This window comes from Artemia franciscana, chromosome 12 (assembly GCF_032884065.1).
Source record: "Artemia franciscana chromosome 12, ASM3288406v1, whole genome shotgun sequence".
Lineage (NCBI taxonomy): Eukaryota > Metazoa > Arthropoda > Branchiopoda > Anostraca > Artemiidae > Artemia > Artemia franciscana.
Window position 1 is genome coordinate 8,026,793 of NC_088874.1, and position 20,117 is coordinate 8,046,909.

At 34.7% G+C, this 20,117-nt stretch overlaps 1 protein-coding gene across 7 annotated transcripts in view; it reads left to right on the top strand.

Moving 5' to 3' along the window:
- Window positions 1-27: 27 nt before the first annotated feature.
- LOC136033630 (neurofibromin-like) overlaps window positions 28-20,117 on the top strand; it is a 212,509-nt gene continuing 192,419 nt past the window's right edge. For 5 of the 7 annotated variants that reach the window (XM_065714431.1, XM_065714434.1, XM_065714437.1 and 2 more), the window contains exons 1-4: window positions 29-212; window positions 12,155-12,299; window positions 16,339-16,470; window positions 18,602-18,795. In XM_065714431.1, the coding sequence (XP_065570503.1) occupies window positions 12,231-12,299; window positions 16,339-16,470; window positions 18,602-18,795 (395 nt within the window). In that variant the 5' untranslated portion in view covers window positions 29-212; window positions 12,155-12,230. Of the gene's footprint in view, window positions 213-12,154; window positions 12,300-16,338; window positions 16,471-18,601; window positions 18,796-20,117 lie in introns of all 7 variants that reach the window. The other 2 variants (XM_065714435.1, XM_065714436.1) reach the window with 1 other exon arrangement.

The following is a 20,117-nucleotide window of genomic DNA, read 5'->3' on the forward strand; positions in this document are numbered from 1 at the left end:
TATTTCAATATTACTTTTCAGAGTTTGTGCTTCAGCCCCTTGAAACCATTCACCAGAGGCCAGAGTTTTGGCAGCCAAGACATTGAACTGACAATTGACTGCTTTGTCAGCTGCTTCCGCATAAATCCGCACAACAATGAAGCGTTAAAAATATGCTTAAATCCCAATTCGCATCTTAATTTTCACTTTGTTCTAATCAGTTCTTTATATAGGTATGTCTTCTTTATTTATTTGACGTGATGATTTTTTTTTTTACACGAGATATGGAGAAAATTTTAATACCGTTGGTGGCAATGGCTATTTAAAACTAACCGCGAATAACGCACAAATTATGAAGTTTATTCCCAATTCTTTCTCTACATTTTCCCAAAGATATGTAAAATTCCAGAAAATTTACAAAAACGGGCTATCATCTTTTTTGTTAGCTAGCCCAAGATAAAGCCACACAACAATTAAGCGTTGAAAATATGCTTAAATCCCAATTCGTATCTTTTGAAACACCAAAATCAGACTTGAAAAAAAAACTGAATTAAAAGAAACTAATTTAGGGCCATAATTTTATTCTAGGAAGCTTTTTTGAAACACCCGACTCAGTTCTGTTTGTGTTACAAAAGTGAAACTTCGAGAAATGTATATACTGCAGAAAGGCCAACGAAAGGGCTTTGACCATCGCATGAACCTTGAAAGTTTCGCAATTCGTACCTGGTTTACATACAGTGTATGTTATTCAGAAAGGTGGGCATGTTTGACCTTTACTTTCTATAAAGACAAGGAACTTCAGGCTAACCTTTCAGAGAATGTTGAGCTGAATCAAAACGCGTTATGTGCATACGGGTTGTCGAGGAGATAACTCAGTAATAACTGAGTTTTATTAATTTGGAACTTTCCGGTAATGGTATGGGAGACGGTTAATTGGCCAAAAAGGCAGAGAGAGAGAGAGAGAGAGAGGGAGAGATCGGTATATTTAAAAACTATCGTAGCATAGAGCTAAATTCAGTTTTTTCACAAAAATCATACATTTAAACAAAAATCACACACTACAACTCAGCATTAAAAACTGATGTGAAAAAAGGCACAAATGAGTTTGCGTATCGATTGGTTCGCACTTTAGGGGGTACAAGTTTATTTCGTAATCGAGTTCGGCTATTGGGAGGGGCTGGTTCGGGTAGTAAAGATCGGTGGCTCTTATTGGCTAGGATGAATTTTCCAAATTGGTGAATAAGGTGTTCCAGCCGGACTTTAATAATAATTTATTTATAACCCACAAAGTACATTAAACTGTGGAGTAAACACACAAAAAAAGAAAAAACAAGACAAAAAACATAATAACATAAATAACATAGCAGCATAACGACATACAACATAAATAAATTACCTCCAATCAAAAAATGGCCAAAGAGGGTCAAAAACACCGACCATTTGCCGAGTTTTAAAACATATATCTTTAGATAAATGTTTCAGTCGCGAGGGCACATCAACGATGTCAAATTTAGAGACGACTGTATGATTCCGATACCACCGAGGCAGACGCAGCAAATACTTGCAGTACTTAAAATATCCTGAACGTATTTTCTTTGTATCCTTCTTGCGAAGGAGGAAAGCAAAACCAGAAAGATAAAAAACAGCAGGGGCACAAAAACTAGAATAAAGACGGCATAGTCCATTTCGGTTATACCGACCACGATTTGGTGAAATTTTCGCGTATCCAACCCGCATACTTTTCAGCACGCTGGACGTAATAGCGGAGCAAGTAGACGAAAGTGACGTGGAAAAAGAGAGACCCAACCATTTAATACTTGCTGAACATGGTATAGTTGAAGAACCCAAGCAAAGAGGTGATGCTGGTGGAGGACTCCCAAAACACAAAAACTCACATTTGGAGGCATTAACTGAAAGGCCTACTGTGGATAGTGCGGCTGAAAGCCGGTAGAAGTTGGTAATTAGACTATTTTTTGTCCGGCTAAGAAGCAGAACATCATCAGCATATGCAACGTGACTAATGCCTAAATTATCATTGTAAAAAATTGACGGTTGAAGACGTTGGAGACACGAAGCTAAAACAAATTTAAAAATGCTCGGGGATAACACGGCACCTTGCCTAACGCCTTTTTTAACAGGAATATACTCCCCTACCGTACCGTTCCACTTCACCCTAACTGAAGAATTAGCATACCAATACTTAAGCACGGAAACAATAGAAAGGTTAACACCCGAGGCTGCTAGAGAAAACAAAGCATTTGAATGAATTACATTATCAAAAGCACTAGATATGTCAACAGTCAAACAATACAGGGGACTTTTTTGAGCAACAGCTTGTTTCATTAGCCGACCCACAATATGGTGAGCTTGAAAACAGCCCATACCTTTTCTAAAACCAAGCTGGAAGGGTGTAAAATTGCACTTGGAGTTAATGGCCGGTAGCAATACATATTCAAATAGCTTACTAACAAAACAAGACACAGTGATAGGACGATAATTAGAGCAAGCACTGGGGTCCTTACCCCTCTTGACTATGGGAGATATACAACCGGACAAAAAACTATCTGGCACAACGGACTGTGCCAAACACATCTGAAACAATAATTGCAAATGCTTCAGCAGTTCAGGACAATCATAAGCAAAAAACTTGAAGCAAAGACCATCACTATCGAGAGACAGAGCCAGAACTTAGCTTTTTGTTTAGCTATCTTCACTTTAGGATCAACTTTCCAAAAGGGATTGCGAGTACCCGTTCGCACGCACTCGGAGGGTACAGCTGTTTTAGCGGCAGACTTTAGACAGAACACTATTTGCTGATAATACGAGTTGATATCTATCCGCGTTGAAGTTGTAGATACAGATGTTTGCAATAAGTGGAAAGGCACTTTAATAGATGATAATAACTGGGACAATGTCAATACATAAAGTGGAACATTGGTATTTTCCCAATTTAACTTTGAGAACCACTTGGGAGAGTTACGTTGCACAGAGGTCGCCATGGAGCAAGATAGTTGGCACGTGATTGGCAAATGATCGTCGTCGATTTTAGAGTCTTCCACATGAGCTATTGATGAAAGTAGAGTTGAATCTGACACAATTACATGATCAAGGTTGGAAGTAAGACCACCACGATTGTGAATATAAGTAAATAGAAGATCTTTATCAGCAAGATGGAATCCTCCAGGTAGTGAATCGAGAAAGATTTCAGATCGGTCGGAATTAGATAATAAGTCAGTGTTCATGTCACCGGCGAGAACCCATTTGGTATTTTGTTTTGAAAGGTCGCTAAGTAGTGTTCGTAGGCGATTACATGCTTGTGAAAAACTAGACAATGACTGCACAGTCTTTTTATTACAGGGGAAATAAATGTTTATAAATGCGGTATCACCACATTTTATCGCTAAGATGTTAGCGTCGCTTTGCAATAATATCGGCTGAGTCTTGTGTCTGAAATAGATGGCCAGACCTCCTGATAGTCTTCCACGGGTTTTTTTGGGCGGCTCTCAAGAAGGTATAATGGGTCCGAGAACGCTTTAGGCTATCAACATTCACTTTAGAGAGAAGGTGCTCCTGTAGAAACACAATATCATTTTCAAGTAGCTCACTTATCAGTAGATCCTTGTCTTTTGTACCATTAATATTAAGGGAAACAAAGCTAAACGGAGTTTGAGCATTCATTTATTAGCATTGTTGAGAGCCGATCGGAGAACTTTGCATTTCAGGCTAAAACTTACGTGTTCCATAGTGCAATTTGCACATTTTGGTGAGGCTTGGCAAGGGTTTTCCTTGGAATTCACATGAGGGCCAGAACATCTGGAACACTTGGGATGTGCTGGTGAGCTGGGACAAGCTCCAATCAGGTGATCAGTACTTTGACAGCGAAAGCATCGACGCGGAATGGATTGAAAGGGCTTAGCGCGAAAAATGTCATATCCAATACGGATTCCCGACTCCAGAACCGCATTCAGAGCGGTTTTGTCGACGAACTCGAGGCGAAAAGTACGAGAGTCGCCGATTTGACTAGCACTAATAAGTCCTTCCACTGAGGCCTCCAAATCAGCTCTTGAATAATTATGGGGTATATCCCGGACCACAGCTAAAGGCTTTTTATCAATCACTCTGGCTCCAACGTTAGGGATGGAGCTTGTAACAGCTTCAGCAAGCGAGTCGGCTGAGCGCTTATCGCGTACCATCACAACCCAGCTTTTGCTATGTGGCTTAGATTTTAGACTTATGATTCCGTCGTGACCATCCAACGTTTCGAGCTTCTTCATGCGAAGGATAGGGTCGCTGAGCTCCGGGGGTGGGTTTCTTACAACGACAGCGTAGGATGTTTTTTTCGTATTTTGAGTAGGGGCTACAAGCTTAGACTGTCCCTCTGTAACCTTAGACGCAATATCACGCAGCTGTTCAAGGCAAGAATTCACCTTGGCACTGAGGGTACTGAAGGCATCGACAGGGATCATTGGCACTTCGCTGGGACATTTGATAACAAGGTCCGGAAGCTTTATGTTCTGGGAATCGCACTTTACAAGCGAAGAAATAATGTCCGAAGCACAGTTTAATGCAGCATTGGCTCCTACGCGCTTCGATGGGACTTCATTCGGAAAAAGATTTAAAAAAAGCAATTTACGGGTCTCACCAAGAGAAGAAGACTCGAAGAAATCGGCCAAGTACTCTTTTATCGTATCGGGCGAAACTCCTTTTGCAAGATTTTTCTGTACAAAGCACAGGATAGGATTGTAGAAAAGTTCATTTTCGCACCAATTGCCAATTCCCATTTTCTCTAGATTGAAGGTTCACTTGCGAGAGAAGTAAGGGAAGCGTTGGAGGCTGCCTACCTTGTCCCCGCAATTTAAGGGACAAGCCCGGCGGGTACCACGGCTCTTGCAAACAGCTCTCCCCCACCCTTCTGCTTACTTTTCTCCTCTCACCTTTATCGTAACGCAATCGTCTATAATATCGGAAATTATAATTATTTTTGCAATTGCTTAATCCTGACCTATATCATATATAGTTCATGAAAAAATCGATAAGAGAAATCACTGTTCCCAAGGGAATTTTCACTCAAGTCTGAAAATAATCCGCTTATTTATAATTCTTTGGACACTGAATTAATTATTATGAAAAAATTGGCTATATGTCAGATAGAGACGATAATCCTGTACCAAATATTAGTGATAGGTTCAATCCAAATATAGGTCCTCACACCTTGAACTCTGAATCAATACTTTAAGTGGAGATAAATTTAATTTAGCGAGGGCTTGATCGTAGGGTATGCCACGGTCTCGGAGTATAATCTTTGTTGCTCTTTTCTGGACGCACTCTATGTCGCGTAATAGGTACGCTATGCGGATAGCAGATGGACCCCACACCGGGCATGCGTACTCGAGCAACGGGCGAACATAACACGTGTAGGCATGGAGAAGGCTTTTAGTATCACACCCAAAACGCCTCATTTTGGTAAGTGTCTGAAGGCTTGCATTAGCCTTGTGGACGGCAGTATTGCACGCTACTACTACTAATAATAAAACTACAACTACTGCTACCAATATAACTACTAGAATTATTGTTTCTGCAGCGAGTACTACCAAGAGTGAGGAAATTAAAATGAACACCTGAGGAAATGTCGAGGGGAAAGCTGAACTAAATAAAAAAAAACGAGGACGAGGGGTTGCTTCCTCGTCGATGCCTTGCACTTTACGCTAAAGTTCAAATTTTGTTCCAATCCTTTAAGAATGACTCCTGAATCACAAAGGCCGTTTAATTAGAATAAAAATTCTTTTTAAAAGTACTAAAATGCTTTAGCGTAAAGACTGAGGTATCGAAGAGAGGGCGACCCCCCTCATATGCGTAATAATTTCTCTTCGTAATAAGTTCGAATGCTGCTCCATACTTTCAGTTGAAAAAAACTTTTTTGTTATTTAATTTCTGATCGTTTTCTAAATAATGCTGGGAAATCCGGCTTTCCCTCCATGGGAAATCCCCTTCTCCCATGAACAAGTTACTTCATAAAAAATCCTCCCACCTACCCCCCCCCCTTACCAGAAAAATCCCACCTGAAAAACTGAAAACGTGTGCTTCTCAATAACCAATATTATATGTAGACAGTGGGCAAAAAGCATAACTTGCAGCCCTTCTCCCGGTTACTGTAGGGTAAGTCATCCTCAAAGACCTAGTTATTAGGTTTTTTGATTATGCTGAAAAAATTTTGATCGGGTGACTTTGGGGATGGATAGCTGTCCTCCAATATTTTTTCCGCTAAAATTTTTGATTCCTGATCAAATGAGCCCTCTCCCGATCTTCTACGATCACTTTTTCAATATGGTCACCCCCTGGAGAAAACGAAGAAAAACAAAAACAGATAAACACGCATCCGTGATCTTTCTTCTGACAAAAAAATGAAAAATTTCACGTTTTCGCACATAGGAGCTTGAAGCCTCTACATGAGGGTTCTGTGGTATGCCGAATCTGATGAAGTGATTTCTTTAAATTCATTTGATGTTTTGGCGGCGTTTCTCTCTTTTTTTCAAAAATTAGGCAAATTTTCTCAGGCTCGTAACTTTCTATGGGTAACATTAAATTTAATGAATTTTGCATATTTTTAATTAGCATCAAAAGTCGATTCTTTGTTTTCAAGAATCTGTTTATAGAATTTCTGTTACTATTGAGCCGCATTGCTCTTTACCTACAGTTCGTTGCCATGAACTGTTTGATAATTTTGTGAAATACGAAATTTTGTTTATGTCTTGTCAAAGCTAAAATTTGTCAAAGGTTGTCAAACCAAAAGAAAAACTGTTCCTATCTCATCTTCTTGTAGCATTCCATGAAGGACCTAATGCCGTTCTGGGAATTGTCTGAGCAGATGCTATTCTGCAGTTGACTTGCTTTATTTACTATTAATTATAAGGTAAACTATATTTATACGCAACCGTCCGGTGATGGCCAAAAGTTCTGATGCTGGACCTCTACAATCCTCTGAATGTAAACCATTAACAAAATAAATTTAAAACAAAGAACAATAACCTTGACAAACAAAGAACAAATGACCTTTAATACCAGCATTTAACAAAAAAGTCAAATAAAAAGAAAGTTTTTACTTATGTTTCCTCTCTCAATAAATGTTTTTAAAATTTAACTTTAAATGATACCAGTGTGTTTGGCCTTCCGGGTGCCAGCTGGTATATCAACCGAAATAGCCGGAGCTAAATATGTAATTCCTAAACCTGCACGTGCAGTCCATACTCATCAGTAAAGTTTCGGCAAATAAGACCGACTCACCTCCTGTCGCATACTTGTGAAGTCATGTACGATGTAAGGGATTTTTCCCCGAAATCCCAATTTCTTTTTAATTTCTGGACGATTTTACTCAAATTATAACATAATATTTGCTGTTGACTGTTTCCTTCCTCCTCCCCTGCAAAGATTTTTTTTATTATTTAATCCCACCCGTAAAAAGTTCTTGGAAGTGGTGTAAGATTTATGCGAAAGATATCAATGAGATATCTAAGAGATCAATGATTTTAAACTATAAACAGTTTTAAAAGAAAATAATATTCAAATTTATAAAGACTCAAATTAGTGTTCCAAGTTCCTACCATTTATTAAATCTGTGTTAATCTAATCGAATTTAACGCTGCACGTAAATGCATACGTATACTGCAGACTGCACAATACCATAGTACACATTATTGAGCCGTTAGTCATCCAAAGGAAGTGCTCTATAGGGAATTCCTAAGGAATCATTGACCAAAAACTTAGTACTGCGAATTGGAAAACAACTTTCAGTCCTTAAAATTTACCTGTATATACAGGCTAAAAATAACTTCAGTGAGTCTCCAAACTGCAGATAGCAAAAAAAAAAAACACTTATCGGGTAAAAAAATAAGTAATAAGACAAGATATTTAATTTCAAAAAATATCTATCGCAAGCCCCGAAGGATCGAATTCGCATTTTAGAGTCATAAAACCAAATAAATAGAAAACAATCATAAAAATAGCACAACAAATAAAAAACTGGCTAAATAATACCAAAAACAACAAAATCAAAAAGGCAAAGCCATCCATTATTAAAAAAAAAAAAAAAAAAAAAAAAAAAAAAAAAAAAAAAAAAAAAAAAAAAAAAAAAAAAAAAAAAAAAAAAAAAAAAAAACAACTAAGCGACGAAATGTCAGAAAGTTAAAAAGGTAAAAACTAAAACAAAACTAAAAAATGTGAGATAAAATTAGCGTTAAAAAGATTTAAAGGAGAACATATAAACAAAGGGGAGGGAACGAAAGAATCAAACGAACATAAAACTTGGGTATCACCAGTACCAAAGGAAAAAAAAGAAAACTAGCGGTCTTTTTTTATCAGTGGTGAAGGGGACAAAGGTTTTTTTCATACCTGGAGGTTAAGTAACGCATGGGAGACAAGATAGGAACGGGCTCAGAAACAGTACCTGGCAGGCAGTATCTGGATGGGGAGTGTCTTTTGGGCAAAATATTTTTCGTGCAAAGGTTTATTATTGCATTTTTTTGCAAAACAGAGGCACACCGTTTAAAATTGTGCTCGGAGTTCCCAGCTTGGCCTTTTTTAGAAGGAGTGAGTATGATACCTTAGCTTCTTTAAAAATTATTCTCATGGCGGTGTTTTGAATGGATTCATTTTTTTCTGATTCATCTCGGAAGATGCCAGCATGCCAAACCGGACAATCATATTCAAGATGCGGACGAACAAAGGAAGTATAGATCCTTAAAGAATGGGAAGGGGGGATGTCAGATTTATTCAAGAGTTAAAAGAGAGACATGGACGCATTAGCTCTATGGACAGTATCTTTAACATGGATCTCCCACTTTAAATTAGAGGAAATAAAGGACTATCCTCTTGAGCTTATCATTTTCTAGTAACTTATGACAAAAAAGTCAATTGTTATGAAATATTCGTGTTATTTTTAATAAGCCTTTAGGAAATTTGATGAGTTTAAACTTATACTTTTTTCTACAAAAAACTGCGAGAGAAAAGAAGGTTTAATTTTAATAGAGCCTTGGAACAAAACAAAAGATAAAATAAAAACAAAGCAAAACTTTTAGATAGTAAAAAAAATCTGAGTATTTCCACTCCACGTCCGGGAGCCTTTTCAACAGAAAAAAAGGTAAAAGAAACGTTTTTTTCTTTTTTAGTAAAAAGAAAACTACAACTAACACACAAGAAAAACAGAATACAAGAAACAACGACAAAAAACAACAAATAAATCCAAATCACGATTAAAAAACCCCCAGAACTGTAAATACTGTAATTATCTGACTAATCACCGACATGACAAACGAATATCTCTAGTACACAGAGAAAATTTTCTTCTTTAAAGTCAGATTGACCAATTTGTTTATTTATTTTAAACCCGTCATACGAAAGCCAGTAGACGGAGCAGTAAAAGAAAACAAAATAATAAAGCAATAAAGACAACAATTAAACACTTCGCAAAATACAAGACAAGCAAATTTAAAAAAGAAACCAGAATAATTAAGAAAGACTTCTAAGCGAACGAGTATAAACACAAACATTTACTTAATGTGCCCATTATCTTACCACTGCAATATATGGCCCCAGTCGTGTGACAATTTAATCATTAAAATTCACAAAACTCGTTGAAAACGGTAGTGTATGAATCAGTTATAAGATAACGAATAAACACAAGCGAATTTCGGGTCCAAAGTCTGAGCCAAAGGAGATAATTTGAAAAAAAATAATAGCACCATCTAATTTACTTAATATATGTGCGAAAAAAAATTATTCAAAACGGTGCTACAAACTATATATGCAGCAGAACAATAACGTTAAACAATCTTACAAGAATTAAATTATTATTATCATTAAAAATTACTGAAAAACCTGTCACAATTAAACACACAACAAGACGGAGTATAGGAAAAACAAAAACACAATACATCACTGCTTAAGAATGTGGAATCAATAATCTAATCGCCATCTATTTTTCTTTTATGTTTCGCTACCCGTCTGGCGACGGCAACCATTGAGTCTGTAACCTTGAATTTCGCAATAGCGAGTAAATTTCTATACCACGGAGGCAGACAAAGCAGATACTTGCCAAAACAAAAGAACATGGGTCGGATTTTACTCTTGTCAGCTTTAATTAGGAGTTCTCAGAAGGCTGCGATGTAGAGGATATGGGGAAGGGCAGTAGCATTATATAGATTTGCTAGAAGAGTTCGGTTGTATTGAAGTTTACAAGATACAATTGAAGTGTGAACTGCTGAGATTCTACGTTTGATTTGTTCAAGAAGAAGTTTTCAGGTGTGTCGGATAAAAGGAGCAATGGGCAGACCTAGATACACAAGGTGATTTATAGGTTGAACAGAGCTAGATCTAAGTGTGAATCTGTTTTCCAGTTAAACAGGACAGTATCACATTTGGAGGAGTTGAATTCAAGCGCAACTTTCTTATGTTCCGCTTCAAGGCAGAAAATTCGGTGACACGTTGAAGAGTTCGACTAAGGTTTAATATGTCGTCAGCATAGCATACCAAGGAAAGGGTTAAAGAAGACAAAATCAGTGAAGGAGGGCACAAATCTTGTGGTTCCAGTACATAGTTATTAAGGAGGTCGGGAGAGATGACAGCTCCTTGACGGGCCCCTTTCTTGACTGGGATAAGTTGTCTACTTGGAATCGGGGGCTTGCCTTTATCTGGTGGTAGCTTCAGGCGCTTACATAGTCTTGAATATAAATCCCGAAGAGAACGAATAATTGCCAGATTAAATCCACATTTACCAGCTTTTAGAAGCATCGCTGCATGGATAAGAGAGTCGAAGGCACTTCTGACATCATGCCCTCCCCCCCCCCCAAAAAAAAAAGGCTTTCTCCAGACGATTCCGCATCAATCAGGGCATTTGCAACAGCGGTTAAAGCGTCGGCACATCCGGTACCTCGCTTAAATCTGAACTGGTGTGGAGATATGTAGTAGACTTTTTCAAGTTTCCTAATAAATGGTAGCTCAAAGAGCTTGCAAAGGGATGTAGCTACAGTAATTGGGCGGAATGATGTACAGTGGACTTCACAATTTCCCATTTTTGGAAATAGGAGTCAGATCTCCGATGCAAAAAGAAGAAGAAACGAAACCCTGAGTGAAAATCGTCTGCGTAAGCTGAGACAGATGAGCCGTAAGAAGTTTTCTTCCGGATTTCGAATGAATCGGACTGACTTGGTCAATACCATATGAACGTTTCCATTTTAATATTTGAATTGCATCTTCGACAGAACGGCTACTGACCACAAAATCTTCACCGGGTTGAGCATCCATAAACTGATCTATTGCTACTTCATAAGATTGCTGTATGGTGGGATCATGGGCAAAAACTCAGATTCATAATATGCATACCATTCAGCTTCTAGAATGTCAGGTGAAGACGGTGACAAAGAAGAGGGTACCGAGGAGGAGACAAATTTAAATACAATATTAAAATACGTATAAAATAAATTATAAATACAAATTAAAATACAATAAACAGTAAATTTTTTTACTGTTTTGAAAAGAAGAGTTAAGAGAAAGAGTCAAACTTAGCGTAAAGAGTGGGGTGTTGATGAGGAAGCAGCCCCTTTCATATACGTTTTAAGTTTTAAGTTCGTTTTAAGTTTTAATGTAGCTCCCCACTTTCATTTGAAAAAACTCTTTTTTATTTAATAACTATATATGGCAACAGGTCGGATAAACTCATGGATTATAAATTAAGTGGATTTTTCATTTGCTGACTTAGCTGCGGTCCGTTGATTCTTCCCAGCTTTGACCTCATCCCGACTTTCGCTTGCAAGATTGACCCTTGTTCGGAACTATTATGTAACACGCTACTTTTTTATTCTGACCACCCCACTAATTAATTTATTATAAATTTGATTCATTCTATACTTCCCTTTATCTCTATTAATACTCATTCCCTGGAAAATTGTTTAAAGTACTTTTTTTTTCAATAGACTCAATTGACTTTAATATAAAACTTTATATAAAACTAAAAATATAAAACTTTATATAAAACTTTATAAAACTTTATAAAACTATAAAACTTTTATATAAAACTTTATATAAAGTTAACTTTATATAAAAAGAAGATCCAATGCTTTTTTGCTAACTTTTGTGTCTTTACTCTTGCTTTTTAATGTTTTTACGAGTGTTAATTCTTTTATAGGATTGTAACCCAGCCTCGTTTGCACTGGTGGCCGCAAATCGAAATCGTCTATAACAAGTCTGGGGAATTGAGAGCCATGTTTACAGATACACTTAATAGGGTAACGCAGGGCTATGGCACACACACTCCATTAAAAATGATTCCGGTAGGTTCATTAAATTTAAAGTAATGCCCATATAAATAAAGTGCCATTTATGCAATTTTTTTTGTTAATAGAAAAAGATAGTTCAATTAATATTTAATTCGTATTTTACAATATCAACTAAAAAAAATTCACAGTACTATCAAACAGTTCGTGGTAACGAATTGTAGTAAGGAGCGACCCGGCTCAATAGTTAACGAAACTCTAAATAACGGAATTTTGATGCTAAAATATAAATAAAAAGAATTGGATTTTCATGCTGATTTTAAATATATAAGTTTCGAAAATCAGGGGTCATCGTATCGACCAAATGGTCCTAGAATGTTGCAAGAGGGTTCATTCTAACGGAAATGAAAAGTTCTAGTGCCCTTTTTAAGTGACCAAAAAAATTGGAGGGCACCTAGGCCCCCTCCCACGCTCATTTTTTCTCCAAAGTCAACAGATCAAAATTTGAGATGGCCATTTTGTTCCGCATAGTCAAAAACCATAATAACTATGTCTTTGGGAATGACTTACTCCTCCACAGTCCCTGGGGGAGGTGCTGCAAGTTACAAACTTAGACCAGTGTTTACATATAATAATGGTTATTGGGAAGTGTACAGTCGTTTTCAGGGGATTTTTTTTTTGGTTTTGGGGGTGGGGTTGATGGGAGAGGGCTTTGTGGGAGGATCTTTCCTAGGAGAAATATGTCATGGGGGAACAGAAATTCAATGAAAAGCGCGCAGGCTTTTCTAAAATTACCATAAAAAACAATGAAAAAATAAACATGGAAAAATTCTTTCAATTGAAAGTAAGGAGTACCATTGAAACTTAAGGCGAACCGAGATTGTTACACATATGAGGGGTTCTAAAAATACTTTAGCATAAAGAGCGATGTATTTAGGAGGAGATAAATACATCGCTCTTTATGCTATTGTATTTTTAGTAATTTCAAGTATTTATTCTGGCCTTTCTGATTCAGGGGTCATTCTTAAAGAATCGGCACAAAACTTACGATTTAGTTTAAAGAGCGAGGTATTAACGAGGGTACAAGCCCCCTCATATACATAATAAAAATTTAAGAATATAAAAGTTTGTTACGTAAGTTAATTCTTAAGTTACGTATATTTTTTACTAATAAAACAATTCGTTAAAAATTAAAATTTATATGTGCCTTTTTGTGTAACCGAAAAATTGCATGGCAACTAGGCCTCCTTCCACATCCCATATTTCTCAAAATCGTCTGATCAGAACTAAGAGAAAGCCATTTAGCCAAAAAAGGAATTAGAATGTAAATTTCATTTTAATAATATATGTGTGGAGAGCCAAAATCAGACATGCATTAATTCAAAAACGTTCAGAGATTACATAAAAAAAACTAGTTTTTCTAACTGAAAGTAAGGAGCGACATTAAAACTTAAAACGAACAGAAATTACTCCGTATATGAAATGGGTTGTCCCCTCCGCAATCCTTCGCTCTTTACACTAAAGTTTGACTCTTTACCACAATTCTGCTTTTTAAAACAATTAAAAGCTTTAGCATAAAGAGCGAGGGATTGCAGAGGGGACAACCCATTTCATATACAGATTAATTTCTGTTCGTTTTAAGTTTTAATGTCGCTCCTTACTTTCAGTTAGAAAAACTAGTTTTTTTATGTAATCATATTAATGATCCAAAGTTAGCTAAACTTGTCTTCTATATCTTTTGATTATGGTGAAAAAAGGTCTATAATGTATATATATATATATATATATATATATATATATATGTATATATATGTATATATATATATATATATATATATATATATATATATATATATATATATATATATATATATATATATATATATATATATATATATATATATATGTATGTATATATACATATGTATATATATATATATATATATATATATATATATATATATATATATATATATATATATATGTATATATATATATATATATGTATATATATATATATATATATATATATATATATATATATATATATATATATATATATATGTATATGTATATATATACATATATATATATATATATATATATATATATATATATATATATATATATATGTATATGTATATATATATATATATATATATATATATATATATATATATATATATATATATATATATATATATATATATATATATATATATAATGAGCGTTTTTATGTTTTTTTTCTGTTTTGTTCCGTTGATGGCGTTTGTTCTGCCGTTTTTCCTTCGCCCTGCTTAAACATGCTTTTGTGTTGCTGTTCAATTGAGAACATCTTGGAAGTTTTTAACATTGAACAAAGACTAGAATTTTTTTAAACACAAATTATTTGTGTTTATTTAAACACAAATAGATACACACACGCATTACATAAAGCGTACCTACCCAGTGGAAAACATCAATGATCATTTTATTTATAAACTGAAAAAGAGAACCCCTTTTTTGCGATTCTGATGTTCGCGATATGTCTGATTGTGTTAAATGTAACTTAGTGATTCTTTTGTGATTTTTTTTTATTTGTTGTCTCTGTCATTGTGATATGTGTAATTTTATACTTATTTATTGATTCCTGATTTTGGTTTAACTGCCATAAATTTGAACCAGAAAAGGCATATACTAATGCCTGAGTTTTGTAATTGTCACACTTTTCAGGTGGCTTTCTGCTATGCTTTATGAACTGTGGGAGAAAAAGCTCCTAGTGAAAAAATTTCTATTTCGCAGTTCTGAGAGAAAAATGACTCCTAGCCAGCTCAAAAAGGACCTCTGTTTTAGAATAAAACTTTATTAAATTCCGTCTCATTGTGAAAAGAATAAAATTTAAATTGAGAAAAGAAAAAGAGCAGATGTAATTGGGAAGAGCTCAAGACAGTAACAAAATATATTTTTTTTTTGTTTAAAGAAGAAGTAAGAAGCCGATAGCGTTGGATACAATAACTTCTTTGGAGTCAAAATGCATTTCTGATTAAATGTGTCTTAATTTTGCTTTCTTTCTTTATCGGTTATAATGGTCCTAGGATTCTAAGGCTAGCTGTAAAACTATGAATTTGTTACTAAATTATCACCTTTTAAAGGGGTCAGCCACCTAATCAACCATTCCAATTTAAAAGTACCCATGGTTATAGTTGATAATTCTAGGGTGTTGTGGCCTAATGATCTCGTCAGTTCACTATAATTTATTGTTTTGATTTGTTTTTAGCATTTACGGCAAGATATCTTGCCAAGGAGTCCTTAAATCCAAAAGTCGGAAGATAGGACAAGATTTAACCCCAAAGATTTGGCCTTCTTTTCGACCACAATCAAAAACCGAAAACTCTTAAGGAATTTTCCGGTTTAAAGAAATATTTCCTGTTTCAATAGCGATTAATGTTATAGCGTTCAATCTGTCCATAAACACAAGTTGAACAGATAAATAGAAAGACAGTCAATTTTTGGCATTTTTTCCAAATTTTGGCAAATCCTAAAATATGATTCCTAGTGAAAATGATCGTCTAATATATATATATATATATATATATATATATATATATATATATATATATAGGACTAAGGAGTACTTAAATCCAAAATTCGGAGGATAGGACAAGATTTCTCGTTTGAAAATTTTTTAAGGCCCAATCGCTCCAATTTTATTTTTCTTTTATACATGGGTTCTCAAATCTTTTTTAGAGGACAATCCTCTTCCCCTTGTTTGGTCATGTACGTGTGATGTACGTACGTGTTCTAGGACGTTCTTTAGAAAAGCCAGTTGAAAAACTTGTTTATCTTGGTCTACCATTGGCTCATTCCTAAAGCAACCCCGTTTACTGCTGATTTCCCACCTTTAAAAAAAGAGGTGCATCTTATGCTTCAATTGCCCGAAATAAAAAACATTTCAACCGAATAATCCTCGGTAAACTGTGTGATAGGTAATTACAGACGATTGAATTAATTGCAACCGGATTCTTGGAGAAAACATGCTAATAGTTCAGCCAAACTATTAAGTATTTTATTATATTTTGATTTGTAATTTTATTGACTTCCCTTTTTTATTTTTCAGAGTTTAACTCTTAAAGAAAAAATGTATCCATTGAAGTTTAAAGAAAAAACGAATGAAGAGTGTTCAATGTATAAGAACCTATTGTTACTGATGGTTCGTCTTATACACGCAGACCCTATGCTTATGTTAAATGTAAGTATTTAATTATAGTATTTAATCTATTTATTTTTACTTAACTTATTTTTTTTTATTATATATTTTTGTGAAATTTACATATAAATTTTTTTTATTTATTTTATTATTTTCTTTTTATATTCTTATTAATATTTATTGTTTTCTTTTATTAAATTAATTTAATTAACTAAATTAGTTCAATTTAATTTATAAATTATACACGCCGGCCCTATGCTAATGTTAGTTGTAATTATTTAATATAAGTTAAGTATTTAATAATTTTTTGTATTTTTATGTATTTACTTATTTTATTTATGTATTTAAGTCATTTAAGTATTTAATTTAAATATTTTAATGTAATAATCTAATTGTAATAATGTAATAATTTTTTCTGATAGTTTGTCCGTTCATTTTTGACTAACTTACGTACTATCTTTTACCTTAATTTATTAGGGGTAGCTCTTCTAAGTATAAGGGTAGCTGAAATGTTCTAAGGTAGTTCTAATATGTAAACGGTAGTTTAAGTGTCCAGTAGCTCTTCTAAGTATGCATAAATTGTGCAAAAATGCATTTGTTATAAATCTGTTCCGACAGAAACTAATGCAATCTGGTACCTTTGCGTAGGCAATTACTCTCAGAAAAAAAAAAAAAAAAAAAAAAAAAAAAAAAAAAAAAAAAAAAAAAAAAAAAAAAAAAAAAAAAAAAAAAAAAAAAAAAAAAGTGAATGCTTAGAAAACAAAGAAGACACACAAGTTTTTATCAGGCACTAAAAGTTGCAAAATTTCTGTAAAATCTTCCTATGATTTTCCCATTTCTCTTTGACGTTTCGCAAAAATTGCAAAATAGAGTTTTCCGTTCGACTCAGTTGGACTAACGTCACTTTCTTCTAAACTACTGCTGGGATGTCAGATTTATCGGACATAAATGAGGAATATGGCCTATAATATGGCTTGGTCTCAATTATCAACCATTAATAAATATTTTAATTCATTATGAAGTGCGGTCATTCCTATATCTGATTTTTTTGGGGGGAGGGGCGTTTCTGAATCATCAGATATCAATGGGTCATTTTTGACTCATTGAAATCCAAATTTTTTTCTGAAAACAACGCTTTTCATCGGAGGCATGTTTTGCATTGCATTATTATTTAATTATTGACGCGTTCTTGGACTAAATGTGTTATGGATAAAACCTGGGGTGTTTTTTGACTTTAAAATATAATAAGTTTGAATTTCAAATAGTAAGAGATCTCCTTGCTGAGAATTGAATCCTGTGAAAACCGTCCAATTTATACTAAGGATTTTCTGTTCGTAAAAAGGACAAGAAAATTATTCATGGGGTGGTAAATTTAGAAGGTATCTCTTATGGCAATTGCATGATGGTAAGATAATCCTCACCAATAATAGAATCTAGTTGAAACTTATTTTGCTCCGAAACTTCTAGGGTACTTCTGAAGAATTTTAGCGTTTCGGGCAAAGCCTTGTGTAAAACGAGAAACTTACTATTGAATTATAAACTCATATTTGCTTACCAAAACTGGCCTGAGGTGAATGTCTCAGGCCAGTACGAAGGGACAGAGTGAAAAAAGTAAAAACCGCAAAAATACGTATTTAGGCTAGCCCATTAGTGTTTATTTTTCAAAGGCTAAGTGTAGCCTAAAAATGATAGTTTTCCTTCAAATATTTGTTGCTCCTAGAAAAGAAACAATAATAGAGGACCAAATGAGAACACCTGGTCTATTTATTCAAAATTAACAATTAGTAATTGTGTTTTCTCTAAAGTATTTAAAATTTTGGTTTTCAGAATCAAGGTAAGGCAGGATCACAGGCCCATTCTGGAGCTAACCAACAGTCTTGTGTCATTCGTTTAGCCCTCTGGCTGTAGGGCTGAATGAGAACAAGAGGCTATGTTTTATGCTATTATCTAGCTTTGGTTTTTAGAATCAAGGCAAGGCAGGATCAGAGGTCCTCTCCTCCATTCTAGAGCTTGGCAATAGTCTTGTATCGTTAGTAAAGCCCTGTGGACTATAGGGTCGTCCACTCTAGAGCTCATCAACAGCGTTATATTATTGGTTCTGCCCTCTAGACTCTTGGGCTGAAAGGGAACAAGAAGCTATGTTTTATGTTATGTTCCAAATTTTGGTTTTCAGAATCAAGGTAAGGCAGGATCAGAGGTCCAGTCGTCCACTCTGGAGCTCATCAACGGTCTTGTGTCGTTGGTGCACCAGCCCTCCATGCCAGACGTAGCTCAAGAAGCAATGGAAGCTTTATTGATGCTTCATCAGCCTGATAAAATTGAGATGTGGAACCCTGAATCTCCTATTAATACCTTTTGGGATGTCAGGTAGGGCGTAACAACTCTTATATTGGCATAGGTTTTGATTTGTATCTTAATTTCTAAATACTTTTTGTGAGACCATTCTTCATCTTATGGCCTAACAAACAAAAATAATTTTTTTTTTGTGTATATTAGAAGTAAGTTATAAGACGTTTATTGGAAAAAATATTTCAGAAGCGTTTGTAGGATTTTAAAAAATTGGAGTTACTTTATTTTATTGAAATTACTTTACTAATCAAATTCACCTGGCTTTTTTTTTGTCTTCGGATTTTCCACGAAATAAATCATGCTTATAGATGATTGATTTTGATGAGCTCACCTACCCAGTAGATATTTTCAGAATCAAGATTGCGTTTCCCTGATCGAATTGCATACATTTGAATGATAAAACTGTATGTTTTCGTATCTTCATTAATTTCCTTGCAAAAAATCGGCTATCCATATTTGGGGTGTTTTCGTAAAAAAAAAAAAAAAAAATCAATTTATTGAAAAAAATACATTTTTTCCTCCTCCCTCCCTAAATTCTCATGAATTAACGCCACTGGGTCCCGCCCGAATATAACCGAAAAAAAGGCCTTTATTTAGTCAAATGACTTCGGAGCCTATATCTCGGACATTTGCTTTTCTTCCCGGACTTGTTACCTTTTAACACACAACCTATCAAGTTATGCCATAACCAAATTATCAAATAAGAAGCAGTAAGCATCTTTAGCTATGAAATTATTGGAATTTTTTGTCTTTCGAATTGTTAAAGCCTGGAAGAGCTGAAAAATAAATTCCCATGGATTATTTATCCTCTGCAGGTTTGCATACATTTGGGATTTATGCCGTAATACCTAACTTGCATTTAGGATTCTGACGTAATGACGTCAGAATGCAATTCTGACTTGCATTTGGGATTCTGACGTAATGATGCAATACTTTTTCGCAATACCATCATCCCAGATTACTTTTTCTTCTTCTTATTTTATACGGGACGATACCATTGCATAAGAAATGCTATTGCATCAAAAAAAAAAAAAAACAAAAAACATCCCAGATTACAAAGGTTAGCACCGTGAGAATATGTGAGGACTGCTTAGACGTGTAACCATGGAAATTCCATGATACCTGGTGTCATTGCGATTTGAATGGTCAGTCTTCTACCCCTAAAGTTTAAATTGTACACATTAATACACGTTACGTACGTAAATTATAGCATACAATTTAGTTATTCTTATAATCAAGCTGCACTATAGCTAGTAATTTCGATAAAAGTGAAATTAAGCAGGAAATTCAAAAATGACAGTACTGATAATATACCCCATTAATGATTTCGTTGGATGGGT